The sequence below is a fragment of the Pristiophorus japonicus genome, chromosome 19, assembly GCF_044704955.1.
Source record: "Pristiophorus japonicus isolate sPriJap1 chromosome 19, sPriJap1.hap1, whole genome shotgun sequence".
NCBI lineage: Eukaryota > Metazoa > Chordata > Chondrichthyes > Pristiophoridae > Pristiophorus > Pristiophorus japonicus.
The window spans coordinates 54,105,766-54,126,676 of NC_091995.1; the positions used below are offsets into that span (position 1 = coordinate 54,105,766).

Sequence of the window (20,911 nt, forward strand, 5' to 3'; positions counted from 1 at the left end):
AAAATAAAAAAGCAAATTATAATTTAAATGGAGAAAATTGCCTGGGAGTCCTCGTGCATGAAACACAAAAAGTTAGTATGCAGGTACAGCAAGTAATCAGGAGGGCAAATGAATGTTGGCCTTCATTGCAAGGGGTATAGCGTATAAAAGCAGAGAAGTCCTGCTACAACTGTACAGGGTATTGGTGAGGCCACACCTGGAGTACTGCATACAATTTTGGTCTCTATAATTAAGGAGGGATATACTTGCTTTGGTGGCAGTTCAGAGAAGGTTCACTGGGTTGATTCTGGAGATATGGGGTTTGACTTATGAAGATAGGTTGAGTAGTTTGGACCTGTACTCATTGGAGTTTTGAAGAATGAGAGGTGATATTATTGAAACATACAAGATAATGAGGGGGCTCGACAAGGTGGATGCAAAGAGGATATTTCCACTCTTAGGGGAAACTAAAACTAGGAGACATAGTCTCAGAATAAGGGGCCGCCCATTTAAAACTGAGATGAGGAGAAATTTCTTCTCTCAGTGGGTTGTAAATCTGTGGAATTCTCTGCCCCAGAGAGCTGTGGAGGCTGGGTCATTGAATATATTTAAGGCGGAGATAGAGACAGATTTTTGAGCGATAAGGGAATAAAGGGTTATGGGGAGCGGGCAGGGAAGTGGAGCTGAGTCTATGATCAGATCAGCCATGATCTTATTAAATGGCGGAGCAGGCTCGAGGGGCCAAATGGCCTACTCCTACTTCGATTTCTTATGATGCTTCTGGAATAGATGGCAGGTGAACTTGCGATGACAGAAGCAATCTGTCAATGGTGAGAGAGGTTGCTCCAAAGAGGTGACAGTGAATGGAGAGATCACTGCAAACACTTCCAAAGTGCATACAGCTCACAGATCTTTTCCAAATCCTGAAGGCTTCAGCTTCTGACATTGGAAAGTGAACAGCTGTGTAATGGTAGCTTTTATACCACTTCTGCAGCTGTCAGCTAGCCAAAGTAACGGAGAGTCACTGAGAACCTGACTCCACTTACCTGGCATGAAACCCGAATCAAAAGGTTGGTATAATTGTAAGTGCCTGCTTTTAAGCATCTTAACTAGCATTTAAGTACTTTTTAATGGTGCTAATTACCTGCCCGCCGTTGCTGTCGGGTCTGATATCCGAAGCGACCTGACAATTGAGAAACTTATACTGAGTCGGGATACTGACCCACTGTCAATCATCATCATCATCATAGGCGGTCCCTCGAAACGAGGATGACTTGCTTCCATGTCAAAAAAGGATGAGTTCACAAGTGTTTCAATGAAGGATCTGAACTACATCCTGAGGGGTGGAAGATGCCTGTGCATGGATTTTTTTAACGTGTGGTGGCCGTTGCACACCAGCCACCACACGGGCTTGACAGAGCGAGGTCTTGGTCCAGTGGCAAGGGTTAACCAAGACGTCTGGAGACCAGCTCTGCTGCATGGACCTAGTGTGCACACATATCGCAGTGTGGGCTGGGCCCGTGCTGCCCCTGGCCCCGACCTCACGCCTCCCCTGGGCCCCGATCATGTCCCTCTACAGTCTCTCTCCGCTCCTGCTGTGTCTGCCCACAATCAGGGCCATGTTGACAGCGGGCCCTCCTCCAAACCCGCACTCACAGGGCTGGGAAGATTCCGGCCAGTATGGAAGGCTATCTCCAGAAAGTGTCAGCACCTTCATCAGAAAAATTGGGAACTGGAGGAAAAACATGAATTTGTTTTTCTTGTTTTACAGAAAGATGCACTGCATTAAACCTTACCTTGCACAGAGAATACTTGGAGAATAGACAACATTGCTCGATCCTGGCCATCACTCAAGTGACAGCTCCACAGTAAAACCATTCAGTCAGGAGAACTTTGATACACCAGAACTGATGATGATCAACAGTATCAAACATCCCTCAAAGCCAAAGTTTCAGAGTTCCGGCCCTGACAGATTGCCTATTCCAGCAGGTGCAGAAACGTTTAGCAGTTACTCGGGTTCTAAAAGCAGGGACTTTTACAGTTGGTACGTCCACATCGGAGGGAGAAGCCATTGTGGTGAATTTTGTGCGAAAGGCTTCAATCTTTCATCAAGTCTCGTAACACTGGCACATCCACACAGGGGAGGGGCCGTTAAACACTGAAGCGCGTGAGAAGGGTCTCAAACCGTTGTACGACCTCCTGATTCGTTGGTGCAGCTATTCAGGCAAGAGGAATTTCAGCTGGGAGGTTTTGGACAAAGCCTTAGTGCAGTTGTTGTGCCTGCTGTAACAGCGGGGCAGCGACATGGGGGAGAAGCCGTTCAAGTGTCATGTGTGTGGCTGGGCCTTTTCACAGGCATCGGGCCTGGTGAACCACCTGCGCATCCACACGGGTGAAAAGCCGTTCAGGTGTGAAGTGTGCGAGAAGTCCTTTACACAATCGTCGACTCTCCTGCAACACCAGCGCATCCACACGGGCGAGAAGCCGTTCCGGTGTGAGCTTTGTGAGAGAGCCTTCACACGATCATCCTGCCTTGTGGAGCACCGGCGCGCCCACACGGGCGAGAAGCCGTTCCGGTGTGAGGTGTGCGCGAAGGCTTTTGCAAAGTCCTCCACCCTCCTGGTGCACCAACGCACCCACACCGGGGAGAAACCGTTCGGGTGTGAGGTTTGTGGCAAAGCCTTCGCAGAGGCGGTGTTGCTCTTGAAACACCAGCGCATTCACCAGCGCAGCCACCAGCACGCCCAGGGGCGCCCGCAGATGGGGGAGAAAGCGTTGCGGTGCGAGGTTTGTGGCAAAGCCTTTGTGAGCCCGTCGAGCCTGCGGGTGCACCAGCGCACCCACACGGGGGAGAAACCGTTCCGGTGTGAAGCGTGCGACAAAGCCTTTGCGCAGTCGTCGAGCCTGAGGGTGCACCAGCGCATTCACACGGGGGAGAAACCGTTCGCGTGTCATGTGTGCGACAAAGCTTACACCCAGTTGGTGCACCTCCAGCAACACCAGCTCGCCCACTCTGGGGAGAAGCCGTTCAAGTGTGAGGTTTGCAGCAGAGCTTTCTTCAACTCCTCCTACCTCCTGGTGCACCAGCGCACCCACACAGGGGAGAAACCGTTCCGATGTGAAACGTGCCAGAAAGCGTTCCTGAACGCTTCCAGCCTGCGGGTGCACCGGCGCGCACACACCGGGGAGAAACCGTTCGGCTGTGAGGTTTGCGACAAGGCCTTCATGAATTCCTCGAGTCTCAGGGTGCACCAGCGTACGCACACGGGGGAGAAACCGTTCAGGTGTGAGGTCTGCGACAAAGCCTTTACTCAGTCCTCGAATCTCCGGGCACACCGCCGTACTCACGCACCTTTTTGTGTTTGAAGTTCGTGACACAACTTTCACTCCGTCAGCACCTTCTGCCGCTCCAGCTCAGCCACCCAGAGCCAAGGCTGTTCAGGTGTGAGATTTGCAACAGTGGCTTATGCTCTCCGTACCTCTTAAGCGCACCCACACAATCTCAAAACCTCTCTGTGACTCTGGTAGAACGGCTTCATCAATTGCTTCCATCGCAATACACTGGCGAATCTACCAGACCAGAAACAAAGAAACATAGAAATTTACAGCGCAGAAGGTGGCCATTTCGTCCCATTGTGTCCGCGCCGGCCGACAAAGAGCCACGCGGCCCTTGGTCAGCAGCCCTGAAGGTTACATATAAACCAATGAACAGTGACGGAAAGACAAAGAGCACCCAGCCCAACCAGTCCTCCTCACACAACTGCGACACCCCTTATACTGAAACATGCTACACTCCACCTCAACCGGAGCCATGTGATCTCCTGGGAAACATTCTAGTCCTGCGACTGTCAGTATTGACCCCTTCTTTCACCATCCACATTGGGCCAGGCACCAAAGGAAGTGCTTCAACTGCACAGAGCGTCAGAGAGTTGTCTATAATTATTATTCCCCCCCCCCCCCCCCTGCCCCTGCACACAGGCGGTTCTTGTGAGAAATTTCAGAGAGTGTCTCCAACCTCTCCCACCTTCAGTGCCTCCACATGGGTGAGAAACTGTGGAGGTGCAACATTTACAACACGTGAACATGATACACCAGTACATCCACAAAGCGAAGCAACTATTCCAGACTCTCATCCCTCCTGCAGGAGCATTGTGTCCGCACAGACTGAGAACCCTTCCTGTGCAGCATCTGTACAAGTGATTCACACACTCTGAGTTTGGGCAAGAAACTGATCAAATCTTCCACGGGTCGGAAAGGCTTCAAATGCTGATCCACCAATCGGATGGAGTATAAAAGCAGGGAAGTCTTGCTACAGTTATACAGGGTATTGGTGAGGCCACACCTGGAATACTGCGTACAGTTTTGGTTTCCATATTTAAGAAAGGATATACTGTTTGGAGGCAGTTCAGAGAAGGTTCACTCGGTTGATTCCAGGGATGAGGGGGTTGACTTATGAGGAAAGGTTGAGTAGGTTTGGCCTCTACTCATTGGAATTCAGAAGAATGAGAGGTGATCTTATCAAAACGCATAAGATTATGAGGGGGCTTGACAAGGTGATGCAGAGAGGATGTTTCCACTGATAAGGGGAGACTAGAACTAGGGGGCATGATCTTAGAATAAGGGGCCTCCCATTTACAACTGCGATGAGGAGGAATTTCTTCTCTGAGGGTTGTAAATCTGTGTAATTCACTGTCTCAGAGATCTGTGGAAGCTGAGACATTGAATAAATTTAAGACAGAGCTGGGGAGCGGGCAGGGAAGTGAACCTGAATCCATGATCAGATCAGCCATGATCGTATTAAATGGTGGAGCAGGCTCGCGGGGCCGTATGGCCTACTCCTCCTATTTCTTATGTGTCGGAAAGGCTTCAACTATTTTAGTTGTATCAGTAATCAAGTGCCCCCTGATTAAAGGGGGGTCACACTCCAAAATCTTTTCAAGTGCCCCTCTGGCTTGTTTTTTTTGAGGTCACTAAAAACACAAATTATACAAGTGCCCCCTGGCTAAAAGGGGGGAGGGGGCACTAAAACCGACAACTTAAACAAATTAAACTTTAGACTTTAAGATCAAATTAAAATTGGTTGCCGGGGGTGATGATGCACTCCAGTCCCTCCGGCGCCCACTTCTCGCGGAAGGCCGCAAGCGTGCCGGTGGACACCGCGTGCTCCATCTCCAGGGACACCCTGGCTTGGATGTAACCATGGAAGAGAGGCAGGCAGTCGGGCTGAACGACTCCCTTGATCACCCGCTGCCTGGACCGGCTGATGGCCCCCTTGGCCATGCCCAGGAGCAGTCCTACGAGGAGGCTTTCCGACCTGCCCGCTCCCCTCCGCACAGGGTGCCCAAAGATCAGGAGTATGGGACTGAAGTCGGAAAGGCTTCAACTGCTGATCCACCAGCACACGCATGTGGGGGAGAGTCTATTCCAGTGACAGTAGTAGGGGTACATCAATTGGTCTTTGCACCTCTGGCCAGGGAGTGGGCGTGGGAAGTAGCCGGGATTCCAGTTCCTAATCGCTGTCCAGTGACCCCCTCTGGAAAATGAGCTTGTATAGGCGGGGAAGGACAAGATCTGGCTCAGCTAGATCCCCTGCCCCCACCTCCTTCTCCCTCATCAGTCAAAGAAACAGCTGACAATCCCGGACTGGGTTCACACACTGAAGATTATTGACCATTTGAGCAAAGTACCAGAGGGCAGCCTGTGTCCACAGCCAATACCTTCAGGATAGGAGGGAATGGGAGATGAGGGCTCGAACCCTTTGAGGCCATGTGTATCCAGGGGAAGCTTTCAGAGTGCTGGGCTCCCATCACTCACTGCAGCTCAGCAAAGCCAAGAGGGAGCAATGATCAGAGACAAGGTACTGGGAGGGAAGGAAGATCAGAGGTCTTTGCTCCCATAGAGTGCAGTCCTGTGTGCAGGACATCCATCCAGAGGTATATGAAGGGGGATGAGATCATTTAGGATTAAACTCCCCAGGTAGTTTCCCATCTATCATCTGCAGTTGTGCAGCATATGCCTGAATTTCCAACATATGTTGCTGGAAGGTGGGATCCCTCAGCACGAACTAGTAGAATTCTACATGTACTGTGTTGAATCAAGGTTTTGTGGTGGGGAATTACAGTCAGACCACCTATGTAAAGAAATGTTTTTGAATTACCCTTTTTATAAGGTTTATGGTCCAGCCTATAGATCTATTTCCACCTGGGTGACATTGTGTGGTAACACTTCAGACAGTGTTTGGAAGTTTGCAGACAGAACCGTTGTCTGTACAGGCTGAGTCACCATGGATTATCCTTTGACAAAAGGTGTACTTTAATGGAGGTGAAGAATGCTCCTTGAAGAACCTATCCTTTACCACAAAGGAAATGAAGTCTATCTCCTGGGCGCAAACCCCCGTTTCCTGAGTGCCAGAGTTGGCTCAGTCGGGTACACTCTCGCTACAAAGTCAGGTTGTGGGTTCAAGCCCCACTCCAGAGACTTCAGCACAATCCAGGATGACACTTCTGTGCTGTGCTGAGGGAGTGCTGTACTGTCAAGTGCCGTTTTTCAGATGAGACATTAACTCGAAGTATTATCTGCCCTCTTCAGGCACTATTCAAAGAAGAGTAGGGAACTTCTCCCCGGTGTCCTGGCCAATATTTATCCCTCAACCAACATTAATAAAAACCGATTATCTCATCATTATCTCATTGCTGTTTGTGGGACCTTGCTGCTCGCAAATCAGCTGCTGCGTTTCCCACATTTCATCAGTGACTACGCTTCAAAAGTACTTCATTGGCTGTAAAGCACTTTTGAATGTCTTGAGGTCATGAAAGGCACTGTATAAATGCGAGTTTTTGTTACTGTGCGATTTAGTATCCAATACATAACAATGCTCCAAGTCATTGCTTAACTGAATATTGGGCAGTAAAGGCGCTCCCCAGATCAGGGGGAACACGAGGTCTTATGGGATTGTCTGATAGCACTAAACTTAAGAAAATGTCTACTATAGTCCTGTGAAATTTGTAACCGTCCAGTTAGCCACGTGAGTTCCACTGACGACACCTTGCACTTTTGGGAGTCAGCCACTCGGGTGGTGGGGAGAGGGAGGAAATGAACAGCCGCCTTTTGTTGCTGATCATTGTCCTTGGCAACAGTCATAGGGGCCGAAATTGCCCCGGATAATTTGAATTGAGTGACGGATTACCGCCGCTGGTGATGGGACGGGGAATAGAGACAAATTGCCCACTTTTTGTCTTTCGAAACCAATGGCGCAGTGTTGGGGTGGCAGCGAGTCGGGGCAGAAGGTGGACCACTGATGATGTCAGCGCGACGCGGGCGTGCCTCCCGTTCATGTAAGGGCAAGGGCGCTGCGAGGGGAGGGCTCCGGCCGGGCCAGCGGCACGGCATCCAACAGGCGGTGCCGGGCTGCCTGTTGCCGGCCCGGCTGAACCGGTGGCTGCCATTGTTGCGCCGACTGCAGAGTCGGCCGACAATGAAATTAAAATTTACGGGCGGACGTGCCGTCCAGCCATCGGCAGCTTCTGCCACAGTCTGTGCTGTACATTCAGTGTAATTCTTTGAGTATAATACACTAATGGTTGACCGCATTGAGGGGCAATTTCCGTCACGGGGTGGAAAGGGCTCGCCGCCGGTCGGTAAGGAGTCGGTGTGTGCCCGACAACGGGTTGTAGTGCCGACGGAGCCGAAACACGTTTCCGCTGCCCCCGACCTGGGGGTAATTCCGCATGGGTCGGACAATCCGATTGCCCCCAGTCGGAAAGGCCTTACCGCCCTGTTACCGCCCCTAGGAGGCGGTAACGGGCATAAAAGAAGGGGGCATTTCCCCCCTGCCCCCCCCCCCCAAACTCCTTGGCCTTGACAAACATTGTAACATTGGCCTGACACATAAATAGCAGTGCACTTCAAATTGGCTGATCTAAGAGAGATCCCCTGAGACAACCTGAAAGGAGCCAGTACAACGTTCACTGCTGCAGTCGTGGAGTCGGTTTGGAACTCGGCCTGCAAGCTATGGCTAAACTCTGTGACTGCCTCTATGGTGAAGCGTAAGCTCTTCCGCCATGTTCCATGTTACTGCAGCATGGCCGACACACACACACACACACACACATCCTTGGACACCACAAGTGCGCTGAGCCCTGAAAATACTGGGCGGCTCAATTTGGGCACATGGTCTCTGCTGGCCATTTTGCACCTCTCCCTGCATTCAACCAGTGTGGCACAGGAACAGAAAACACTGAGATCTGTGCACAGTCACACTTCACCTTCAAAACTAATATGGCATCGAGGCTTTCAAACAGCTTCTTGGTTTATTTCAGATTTGAAACTGTCCCTTCTTGTGAGATTTTCCAACAGCCGCTGCCCTCCCCCTCCTGTCGACTGCCATTCAATTGGATCACAGCAGATCTGTAAGTTAACTCCATCTACCCGCCTTGGTTTCATAGCCCTAATAACCTTGCCCAATGGGATTGGACATTTTCAACTGACTCCCCGTTTCAACAGCTTTCTGTGGAGAGAGTTCCAATTTACTACTAACTTTTGTATGAAGAAGCGCTCCCAGACATCACCTGTGAACAGCCTAGCTCTAATCTGAAGGCTCTGGACTCCCCCATCAGAAGAAATAGTTTAACTCTAACTACCCTATCAACTCCTTTTAATCATCTTAAACACCTCAATTAGGTCAACCATTAATCGACTATACTCAGAATTACAGTGAATTTACAGAACAGAAACAGGCCATTCGACCCAACTGGTCTTTGCGGTGTTTATGCTCCACACGAGCTTCCTCCAACCAGTCTTCATCTAACCATATCTGCATATCCTTCTATTCCTTTCTCCCACATGCGCTTATCTAGCTGCCCCTTTAAGGTATCTTTGCTATTTGCCTCAACTACTCCATGTGGTAGCGAGTTCCACATTCTCACCACTCTCTGGGTAAAGTATCTCCTGAATTCCCTATTAGATTTATAAGTGACTATCTGATATTTATGACCCCTAATTTTGGACTCCCCCACAAGTGGAAACACCTTCACTGTTACTAGAGAAAAAGTACGAGGCAAACTAATGGGACTTAAGGTGGACAAGTCTCCTGGACCTGATGGCCTGCATCCTAGGGTCTTAAAAGAAGTGGCTGCAGAGATAGAGGTTATAATCTACCAAAATTCCCTGGATTCGGGAGAGCTCCCAGCGGATTGGAAAACCGCAAATGTAACGCCCCTATTCAAGAAAGGAGGGAGACAGAAAGCAGGAAACTATGGACCAATTAGCCTGACACCTGTCATTGGGAAAATGCTGGAGTCCATTATTAAGGAAGTAGTAGCAGGACATTTAGAAAATCATATTGCAGTCAAGTAGAGTCAACATGGTTTTATGAAAGGGAAATCATGTTCAACAAATTTGCTGGAGTTCTGTGAGGATGTAACAAACAGGCTGGATAAAGGGGAACCAGTGGATGTGGTGTATTTGGATTTCCAGAAGGCATTCTATAAGGTGCCATATAAAAGGTTCCGCAGTAGGTCTAGCTCATCGTTCCACATCGTAGCCTGCTGTGCCCTGCACAATTTCACCATACAAATAAGAATTGGACATTCTTAGGAAGGTGGCCCTAGCTACTTTGAAAGAGAACTATATGGCGTAGGGCTTCAGAATGACCCATCACTCGGAGAACTCCTCAGTAACTGCTGCAAGGGCATCAGCACATCTGGTCACTGCAAAATTATTTTGTGTTTAATATAGTCTAGATTTAACACCACTGCCTTAACTCCTTCTCCCCCACCTTCAAATAAAAAATCAATCCTTCAATCCAGTACCCATCCAACAATATGACAACATGTCAGATCTCTCTGGCCCAAATGACCATGCTGATAATCATCACCTGATTGAATAAATCAGGCCAAATAATTGCACCCTTCCCTGTATGACTCTAATCTCAATGAATAACAAAGTGCACACAAGTGCAATTCTTTTTTAAAGAACAAATTCCAATGTGAGCACAAGCCAACCTATTCTTTCCTAACATGCTTCCTCTGGGTTGCTAAACGTGCCTTTCTTTCTCCGATTCTAGTGCTTTTCCTAAATGCAACCTGAGACCTAGTATTGCGAGGTGATTGGCTCCTCTTGTGCTGCAAAAGGGAGAGAGAGGACTGAGGTCCCCATCCTCGGGGCAGATTGTCCCTGGCAGGGAGCAGCTGCTGGCTGTCCCGCTGGAACTTGTGCATGGGCAGATTGATGGTACCTACTATGTCCCACTGGCATGGTGCTCTGAGGAGGAAGGTTGGAGGCCTAGCTACTATCCTGAGAGACAGTAGTGTCCAGCCATTGGCACTCCACTGGGCCCTGGATCTGTATCCCCACTAATTAGCAGAATAGCTGGTGTAATGGCAGCTATAAGTCCTGAAAGCCTGGTCAGACAGTAGCATGCAGAGTGAGCGCCATGGTTCGCAAGCTATTATGCAAGGTACTGTCTATTTTGTCCCCATTTGCCACAAGGGCAGCATTTGATGCTTCTGTGACGGCATCGACTGGTCCCTGGCTACTACTGAGTGTTAGTTAAGTGTCAGCTGTGGCTCAGTGGGTAGCACACTCACCTCTGAGTCAGAAAGTTGTGGGTTCAAGTCCCAGTCCCGGGACTTGAGCACATAAATCTAAGCTGACACTCCAGTGCAGTGCTGAAGGAGTGCTGCACTGTCGGAGGTGCCGTCTTTCAGATGAGTTGTTGCACTGAGGCCCCCTTCTGCCCTCTCAAGTGGATCCCATGGCACTATTTAAAACAAAAACAGGGGAGTTACCCCAAGTGTCCTGGTCAATATCTATCCCTCAACCAATATAACAAAAACAGATTATCACATTGCTGTTTGTGGGAGCTTGCTGTGCACAAATTGACGGCCGTGTTTCCCACATTACAACAGAGATTATACTCAAAGTACTTCATTGGCTGTAAAGCGCTTTGAGAGGGCCGGTGATCATGAAAGGCGCTATAGAAATGCAAGTCTATTTTTCTTTTACTGAGCAGAGGAGGATGGATGCTGCAGGTTCTAATGATTCCAATTTAGCCAGACAACAACAGTTCAGGAGCTGGGCCAGCATGGAATTAGTAGGAAAGTGGAAGTAATGTTGGGCAGAGAGAGCAAGAACAGTATGGGTGCAGTAGAAAAGTCGGGTAGCGGTGGGCCAAAGAGAAAGAAAGAAAGATGGAGAGAAGAAATATTAGTTTTTGCAGCATCTCAAAGAAAATGGGAAACAAAAGTGCAAGGCAAGCATAGACGATGGCCCTGCAGTGGAGAAGCTGAGACTAATGGGTCCGACTGGTGTTAAGGTTACCCTATATCATCCTCCGCCTGCTCCACGACGACATGCAGGCCGTGATCCTTGCTAACGGATCCATCACAGACCCAATCCACATCCGGACCGGGGTCAAACAGGGCTGTGTCATCGCCCCAACCCTCTTCTCAATCTCCCTCGCTGCCATGCTCCACCTCACACTCAACAAATTCCCCGTTGGAGTGGAACTAAACGACAGAACCAGTGGGAACCTGTTCAACCTTCGTCGTCTCCAGGCCAGATCCAAGACCACCCCAACCTCTGTCGTCGAGCTACAGTACGCGGACGACGCCTGCGTCTGTGCACACAGAGGCTGAACTCCAGGATATAGTCAATGTATTTAACGAGGCGTATGAAAGCATAGGCCTTACGCTAAACATCAGTAAGACAAAGGTCCTCCATCAGCCTGTTCTCGCCGCACAGCATTGCCCCCTCAGACATCAAGATCCACTGCGCGGCCCTGGACAACGTGGACCACTTCCCTTATCTCGGAAGTCTCCTATCAACAAGAGCAGGCATTGATGATGAGATCCAACACCGCCTCCAGTGTGCCAGTGCAGCCTTCGGCCGTCTGAGGAAAAGAGTTTGAGGACCAGGCCCTCAAAACTGTCACCAAGCTCATGGTCTACAGGGCCATCGTAATACCCACCCTCCTGTATGGCTCAAAGACGTGGACCATGGACAGTAGACACCTCAAGTCACTGGAGAAATACCACCAACGATGTCTCTGCAAGATCCTACAAATCCCCTGGGAGGACAGACACACCAACATTAGCATCCTCGTCCAGGCCAACATCCCCAGCATTGAAGCAACTGACCATACTCGATCAGCTCCGCTGGGCAGGCCAGACAAGAGACACCCAAAGCAAGCGCTCTACTCGGAACTCATCCACGGCAAACGAGCCAAAGGTGGGCAGAGGAAACATTACAAGGACACCCTTAAAGCCTCCCTGATAAAGTGCGACATCCCCACTGATACCTGGGATTCCCTGGCCAAAGACTGCCCTAAGTGGAGGAAGTGCATCCGGGATGGCGCTGAGCTCCTCGAGTATCGTCGCTGAGAGCATGCAGAAAACAAGCGCAGGCAGCGGAAGGAGCGTGCGGCAAATCAGGCTCCCCGCCCAACCTTCCCTTCAATCACTGTCTGTCCCACCTGTGACAGAGACTGTGGTTCTCGTATTGGACTGTACAGCCACCTAAGAACTCGTGCTAAGAGTGGAAACAAGTCTTCCTCGATTCCGAGGGACTGCCTATGATGATGATATCACTCAGGTTCTTTCAAATCATGAAATGTCCCACAAAGAACAGCTCCTCAGGCAACAATGACTCAGTGGCAGGCTATCTCTCCTGGGGTACCAATGATCTCATGGCAGACTATCTCCCCTGGGATTAACCCAGTGATAAGTGGCCTTACCAAGTGTAGTGAAGACCAATTGACAGTCTGCATCTCCTACTGGTATCAAAAGCCCAATGCCTGTTGGGCTCTCCATGGGAACCAGTGACCCACTGTTCGATGGAATTTCCTGGGATACCATTGGCCATTGTGGTTCATGACATCAATACTCAGTCAATACCAATGAACTTGGAAACAGCCAGTCTGAATGCAGCAATTTTGCTTCCAATCAATGACATCTAGCATGTGAATAGGGCAGGAACTTTAAAGCAAAGAGCTGGGGGAAAATGAGGGAGAGAGAAAACACACAACTATAGACCAGTTAGCTTGACATTAATAGTAGGAAAAATGTTAGAATCTATTATTAGGGACATACTAACAACTCACATAGAAAATCATAATATGATTTGGCAGAGTCAACAAGGAGTTATGAAAGGGAAATCTAGGAAGAGTTTTTTGAGGTTGTAACTAGCAGGGTAGATAAGGGGGAACCAGTTGATGTAGTGTTTTGGGATTTTCAGAAAGCATTCGATAAGGTGCCACACAAGAGGTTATTACACAAAACTATGAGTTCATGGGATTGGGAATAATATATTAGTATGGGAACCTGCTGATCTTCACTGCACACGCCTTTCCCAATGGTGCGCCTGTGATCTCGGATCAGACCCGACCCACAGAGGCGGGTGACCCAACTAAAGCAATTATTGGCTTGTTGATAGACCTATAATAATGGTTTTAACCTTACCTTTTAACTTTAACTGCTTACCCATGTGGTCCATGCTGCTTGTGGACCACATCTGTTAACCTGAGGTGGGAGTTGAATGGCCATTGAATCAACTGATTAGTTGACAGCTTGAAATGTACTATAAATCTCACATTTCACAGCTGTTCACTTTCCAAGCGGAGAAGCTGCTGCTTACTCCATTTGGAAGACAGATTGAGCTTTATGCAGGCTGCAAGTATTTGGAACAATCTCCATCCAGTGTCACCTCATTGGAACAACCTCTCACCATTGACAGATCACCTCTGTCATCTCAAGTTCACCTGCCATCTATGCCATCAGCATGGATACAATTTATACTGTTTCACCTTGGTCCTCGGCATCTGACCACGATCATCCCCAACACCAGCAGCACCAGGCACACCAGCAGCACCAACAACAACCAACCTTCTCTGCAATCTCCTGATGCTGCACAGGACAAAGAGCATCCGCACCCAAGCACATTGCTGCTCGGGAGACCAGGGATGGCCTCACCATAGCCAGATTTACTTCACTTGACACTACACCCTACTGCCACATGATGCACCAGGTTGGCATCACCCCACACCAACACCATAAAGCATCCTTACAATGTCCAAGCCATTCCTGTCACACTCATCGCTATTTCGAGGGGTACCGTTATGTCTCACCATTCACTGCAACTCACTTCCAAAGGTAAACACACATCTGTCCAAGAATGCAGTGTTGAAAATAAAGATTTCAATGTTTGACAGAACATTACCAGAAACTTTACATGAACATTGGATAAAACACTCAAGGGCTACCCTTGTGTGTTGTTAGTTGCTAAGCTTGCACTAGGGTGAGTTTAAGGGAGGGCTAGTGAGATGGGGTTGGGACAATATAGATAGAGGGGGATGGGTGGAGGTACACGGTAAGTTGGTTTGAGTAAGGATGTGCAGGAGTAGGGTAGGGAAGGCAGGGTGATGAGAGGCACAGCAGGATGAAGGTGAGTGTGACTTTGTACTCGCGTTTCCTGATCTAGTGAGATCATTGAAAGGTTTGCGCCACTGCACCCAGGTCCTCCTGATGACATCCCTGCTTGTGACCTCCTCTGCAATGTGCAACTAGGTTGTCCTGGTCTCCTGAGGAGGTCTCTTCCACCATCAGAAGGCAAGAGGACCTCCCTGCATCTATGGGAGAACATGGGTGCAGCCCTGCATTGCTTTGCTGTGATTGTCAGTATTTGCAGCTCTTCAATGCTGTGGAACACTGACAGCACAAACATCAAAAGTGAGGTGGCCAGGGTCCCTGTAAGGAAGCCGGCTCAAGACGCATCGTGAATGATGTCACCAGACTGTTCAAGGCGACGGCTCACCACCACCTTCCCAAGGGCAATTAGGGATGGGCAATAAATGCCGGCCATGACAGCAACATCCACATCCCGGAACGAATTTTAAAAAAGACACGCTCCGTCTAATTGGGCAGGGAAAGGCACTGGCCAGGCTTAACAAGCCCCATTGAGGTCAATTCATTTTAGGCAACGGAAGGGAGCCAGCAGCACCGGAGCCACTGAGCTGAACAAAATCTAGGCCGACTGGCCGAACGTCCTTCTGTGCTGTAAATTTCTATCAATCTATGAAATGTGCTGGAAGGGAGGAAACTTGATGCGGCAGGGTTTAACAGCCTGCAGTAACTTAAAGTGGCAGCAGCTTCCGGGAAGGAAAGCAGGTAAGTGAATTCTCTTGCAGCTTTCAGCAGCGTATAAACCTCCACTGGATACTTAACAGACTTGTTTTGCCTTCCGCAAGAGATTCAGAAGCATTTCAGGTGCCCAGGGACTTCATAGCAGTTGCTTCACCACCAGCTCTGGCCAATCTCCGGATGGGAAAAAGACCAGACAAAGCATCGAGCTCATAACTTCAGATACTGACTGGAGCTGCGAATGGGACAGATGAGAATATGCAGGGAACACTTGCCAGTTGGGAGGCGTTGCGACGAGAGCCATGTTGAGAGATGTGCCACCTCCCTCCCATCCAGCACTGCAGTGCCAGAAAAAGATCAGCATTTGATCAGGGCAAGCTAATACTTCCTTTATTTGATTTGGCATCATGATTTTCCGTTCACTACTCAGCTCATCAATGGAACGCTAAACTAGTGTGCACAGCATAGAGATCCACGGTGTCCTGGCCAACATTTATCGCCCAACCAACACCACCATAAACATTATCTGAACATTTATCCCATTGTTGTTTGTCATCATCATCATAGGCAGTCCCTTGAAATTGAGGAAGACTTGCTTCCACTCTAAAACTGAGTTCTCGGGTGACTGAATAGTGCAATACGGGAATTACAGTATCTGTCACAGGTGGGACAGACAGTCGTTGAAGGAAAGGATGGGTGGGACAGGTTTGCCGCACGCTCCTTCCGCTGTCTGCGCTTGTTCTCTGCGACGAGACTCGAGATGCTCAGTGCCCTCCCATAAGCTCTTCCTCCACTTAGGGCGGTCTTCGACCAGGGACTCCCTGGTGTCAGTGGGGATGTTGAACTTTGTCAAGGAGGCTTTGAGGGTGTCCTTGAAACATTTCCTCTGCCCACCTGGGGCTCACTTGCCATGTAGGAATTCAGAGTTGAGTGCTTGCTTTGGGAGTTTTGTGTCGGGCATGCGGACAATGTGGCCCGCCCAACGGAGCTGGTCGAGTGTGGTCAGTGCTTCAATGCTGGGGATGTTGGCCTGGTTGAGGACACTGACGTTGGTGCATCTATCCTCCCAATAGATTTGCAGGATCTTGCGGGGCAGTTAAAGTTGTTCTGAAGAGCTCATGGCTCTGATGCATCTGACGGGCACAAGTGACTCTGTTCAATTGTGTGAAGGAAGTCATCTATTGGAAAGTGACAAAAGTGAATCACTTTTGACTTGAGTTTCAGCTCCTTCATATTGACTCTGTTCATTCAGAGTAGATCAAGGAGCTGAACTTCAGGTGCAGCAGAAAGCTGGTGCGGCTATGAGTTTTGGAGTGGTACTTATCAATGGAACTCTTGGTACAGTAAGTAAATCCATTTTCAGGACTTTTGACAATTTTTCCAAATCCTACAGGAAATGGATCATAATGGGAGTGGGCCTTAGATTCAAAGCCAGGCTGGAGTGTCTGAAAATAGATTGATCGAGGCCTCCGCCGCGGTCAATCAGTGGTGGAGTGGTGGTGATGTCACAGCGCGTTAAAGGGGAGGAAATCTATCATTTTTTTTGCTTTGGCCTCTGGGCCACCAGGGAGGGTTTTGGCCAGGCCAGCAACCTGGCACCCAAGAGGGAGGTGCCAGGCTGCCCGTTGGCGGCCCGGCCAAACCGGGGGGCGGGGGGGAGGCAGTATTTTGCCGGCCGATCGGCAAGTCAGCTGGCAAAAATGTTTCCATTGCAGCCGCGGCAGTTGGGCCCTCCCCTTTAAGGGCAGCCGCGCTGCCGGGCCGCATTCAGTGCGGAGATGGTGCACCGACTGGGACTGGGGCTTGAACCCACAACCTTCTGACTCAGAGGCAAATGTGCTCCCACTATTGGCAACAACTCGGCTACCGTACTCTTAAATTCAAAGTTTGTAAATAACTGGCCATTTGTACACTACCCGAGGCTACTTTGTCCTGTTGCCTTCAGTCAACTGCTCTCGGCTGGTCACTCCAAGCCTGGGAGCTGGAGGTACATAAAGAGCAAGAGATGGAGACGGGAAGACAGCATCCAGGTGCAGTGTGAAGGTGGAAAAGGCAAGGATTAGGGGAGTACAGGTACTGCATGGTTACTGAGCTCTGCAGGACGGTATGATTCAGCGTCACTCCACAGTCTGTACAGAGTGAGTTGATCCATACAGGTGAGGCACCGCAGTGGATCTCGGGGCTCTCGAGTTAGGGAGGGGGTGAAAGAAAGTAGTCCGAGTATCCACGACCTGATCGTTATCCAGTGATTTGTGCTGGAAAGAGTGCATGTGTGTGTGGGTGGCAAGTGAGGGCGGTATGGGACTTGGTTGAATAATTTAGACACCTAGGCCGCGATTTCTCCACACGCGGCGGGATCAATGCGGCCGGGATAGGTGGCGTGTTGAAAACCCGCTCCCAACTCGAGCCTGCTCTCTTTCCGGAATCTTCCCAGGATCGGGCTTGTTAAGCCCCGCCCTGCGGGCTTCCCGGCCAATTGAGAGGAAACCGGACTGATGATGTCATTTGATGAGGGGCCAGCCGGTTTCCTTAAAGGGACCATGCCCACAATGGGCATTGAGGTGCTGAAAACACCGAGAAGCACTGTACAGAGGTGCATGGCTGCACCCTGGCTCTCCCACGACTCCCTCCAGATGCTTATGGAGGGAGTCACTGCACGCAGGGAGGTCCTCTACCCTTCCCATGGGCGGAAGGGACCTCCCCAGGACACCAACGCAGCCTGGTTGTTCATTGCCCAGGAGGGCACGAGCAGGGATGTCGTCAGGAGGACCAGGCTGCAATGGCACAAACCTTTCAATGACCTCAGCAGATCACGAAACGTTACTGCAAAACCACACTCCACATCATCCTGCTGTGCCTCTCATCATATCCCCATCACTCTGCCTTCTCTACCCTACCCTACCCCTGCACATCCTTTCTCACACCACCTTACCTTGCACATCCACCCATCCCTCTCTCTCTATATCTACATTATCAGTTCCCCATTTCACAAGCCGTCCTCACCCTCACCCAATCATACCGACTAACAACACAAGGATAGGCACTTGGGTCCTTTAGCCAATGTTCATGTATAGTTAATGTTGATCTGTTGTCAAACATTGAAATCTTTATTTTCAGGACTTTGCGTTCTTGGACAGATTTGTGTTCACCTTTGGAAGTGTAGTGAATGGTCAGACATAAGGGTGCCCCCCACAATGGTGATGAGTGTGAAAGGAATGGGTTGGACATTGCAGGGGTGCTTTATGGAGCTGGAGTGGGCTGGTGCCAACCTGGTGCATCATATGGTAGTCAGGGTGTACAGCGCGAAGTGACGTAAGTGTGGCCTCCTGGGCAGCAATGCGGTCGGGTGCTGATGTCCTGTGTACTGTAAAGCATCAGGTGATTGTGGAGAAGGTTCGTGTCGATGGTAGTGATTCTGGTGTTGGGGCTGATCGTGGTGGGATTCAAGGACCAAGGTGAGATTTTTTCAAGTGCACCAATAGTAAGAGTTTCTACAGTTATATAAAAAGGAAGTGAGTGGCTAAAGTAAATGTTGGTCCCTTAGAGAATGAGACTGGGGTAGTAATAATGGGGAATAGGAAAATGGCAGAGACTTTGAACAAATATTTTGTATTGGTCTACACAATTTAAGGCACTAAAAACATCCCAATAATGGATAATCAAGGGGCTATGGGAAGGGACGAACTTAAAACAATCACTATCACCTAAGAAGAAGTACCCGGTAAAATAATGTGACTAAAGGTGGACAAGTCCCCTGGACCTGATGGCTTACATCCTAGGGTCTTAAAAGAAGTGGCTGCAGAGATAGTGGATGCAATGGTTGTAATCTACCAAAATTCCTTGGATTCTGGGGAGGTCCCAGCAGATTGGAAAATCGCAAATGTAACGCCCCTATTTAAAAAAAAAAAAGGAGGCAGACAGAAAGCAGGAAACTATAGACTGGTTAGCCTAACATCTGTCATTGGTGAAATGCTGGAGTCCATTATTAAGGAAACAGTAGCGGGACATTTAGAAAATCATAATTCAGTCAAGCAGAGTCAGCATGGTTTTATGAAAGGGAAATCATGTTTGACAAATTTGCTGGAGTTCTTTGAGGATGTAATGAGCAGGGTGGATAAGGGGAAACCAGTGGATGTGGTGTGTTTGGATTTCCAGAAGGCATTCGATAAGGTGCCACATAAAAGGTTACTGCACGAGATAAAAGTTCATGAGGTTAGCATGGATAGAGGATTGGCTAACTAACAGAAAAGAGATTCGGGATAAATGGGTCATTGTCCGGTTGGCAAACAGTAACTACAGGTGCCACTGGGATCGGTGCTGGGTCCTCAACTATTTACAATCTATATTAATGATTTGGATGAAGGGGCTGAGTGTAATCAATGCAAGTTTGTTGATGGTACAAAGATGGGTGGGAAAGCAAATTGTGAGGAAGACACAAAAAATCTGCAAAGGGATATAGACAGGCTAAGTGAGTGGGCAAAAATTTTGTAGATGGAGTATAATTATCGAAACGTATAAGATTATGAGGGGGCTTGACAAGGTGGATGCAGAGAGGATGTTTCCACTGATGGGGGAGACTAGAACTAGAGGGCATGATCTTAGAATAAGAGGTCGCCCATTTAAAACAGAGATGAGGAGAAATTTCTTCTCTGAGGGTTGTAAATCTGTGGAATTTGCTGCCTCAGAGAACTGTGAAAGCTGGGATATTAAATAAATTTTAAGACAGAAATAGACAGTTTCTTAAACGATAAGGGGATAAGGGGAACCGAGTCCATGATCAGATCAGCCATGATCTTATTGAATGGCGGAGCAGGCTCGAGGAGCCGTATGGCTTACTCCTGTTCCTATTTCTTGTATTCTTATCCACTCTAGCAGAAAAAATAAAAAAGCAAATTATAATTTAAATGGAGAAAAATTGCCTGGGAGTCCTCGTGCATGAAACACAAAAAGTTAGTATGCAGGTACTGCAAGTAATCAGGAGGGCAAATGAATGTTGGCCTTCATTGCAAGGGGTATAGCGTATAAAAGCAGAGAAGTCCTGCTACAACTGTACAGGGTATTGGTGAGGCCACACCTGGAGTACTGCATACAATTTTGGTCTCTATAATTAAGGAGGGATATACTTGCTTTGGTGGCAGTTCAGAGAAGGTTCACTGGGTTGATTCTGGAGATATGGGGTTTGACTTATGAAGATAGGTTGAGTAGTTTGGACCTGTACTCATTGGAGTTTTGAAGAATGAGAGGTGATCTTATTGAAACATACAAGATAATGAGGGGGCTCGACAAGGTGGATGCAAAGAGGATATTTCCACTCTTAGGGGAAACTAAAACTAGGAGACGTAGTCTCAGAATAAGGGGCCGCCCATTTAAAACTGAGATGAGGAGAAATTTCTTCTCTCAGTGGGTTGTAAATCTGTGGAATTCTCTGCCCCAGAGAGCTGTGGAGGCTGGGTCATTGAATATATTTAAGGCGGAGATAGAGACAGATTTTTGAGCGATAAGGGAATAAAGGGTTATGGGGAGCGGGCAGGGAAGTGGAGCTGAGTCTATGATCAGATCAGCCATGATCTTATTAAATGGTGGAGCAGGCTCGAGGGGCCAAATGGCCTACTCCTACTTCGATTTCTTATGATGCTTCTGGAATAGATGGCAGGTGAAGTTGAGATGACAGAAGCAATCTGTCAATGGTGAGAGAGGTTGCTCCAAAGAGGTGACAGTGAATGGAGAGATCACTGCAAACACTTCCAAAGTGCATACAGCTCACAGATCTTTTCCAAATCCTGAAGGCTTCAGCTTCT

General features: G+C 48.9%; 1 protein-coding gene across 3 annotated transcripts in view; it reads left to right on the top strand.

Moving 5' to 3' along the window:
- Positions 1–20,911, top strand: part of LOC139229859 (zinc finger protein ZFP2-like) — a 45,360-nt gene that overhangs the window by 18,403 nt on the left and 6,046 nt on the right. Inside the window, exon 2 of one of the 3 annotated variants that reach the window (XM_070861487.1) lies at positions 1,751–3,339. In XM_070861487.1, coding sequence (XP_070717588.1) covers positions 2,284–3,339 — 1,056 coding nt within the window. In that variant the 5' untranslated portion in view covers positions 1,751–2,283. Of the gene's footprint in view, positions 1–1,750; positions 6,960–16,793; positions 17,270–20,911 lie in introns of those variants that run through there. The other 2 variants (XM_070861486.1, XM_070861485.1) reach the window with 2 other exon arrangements.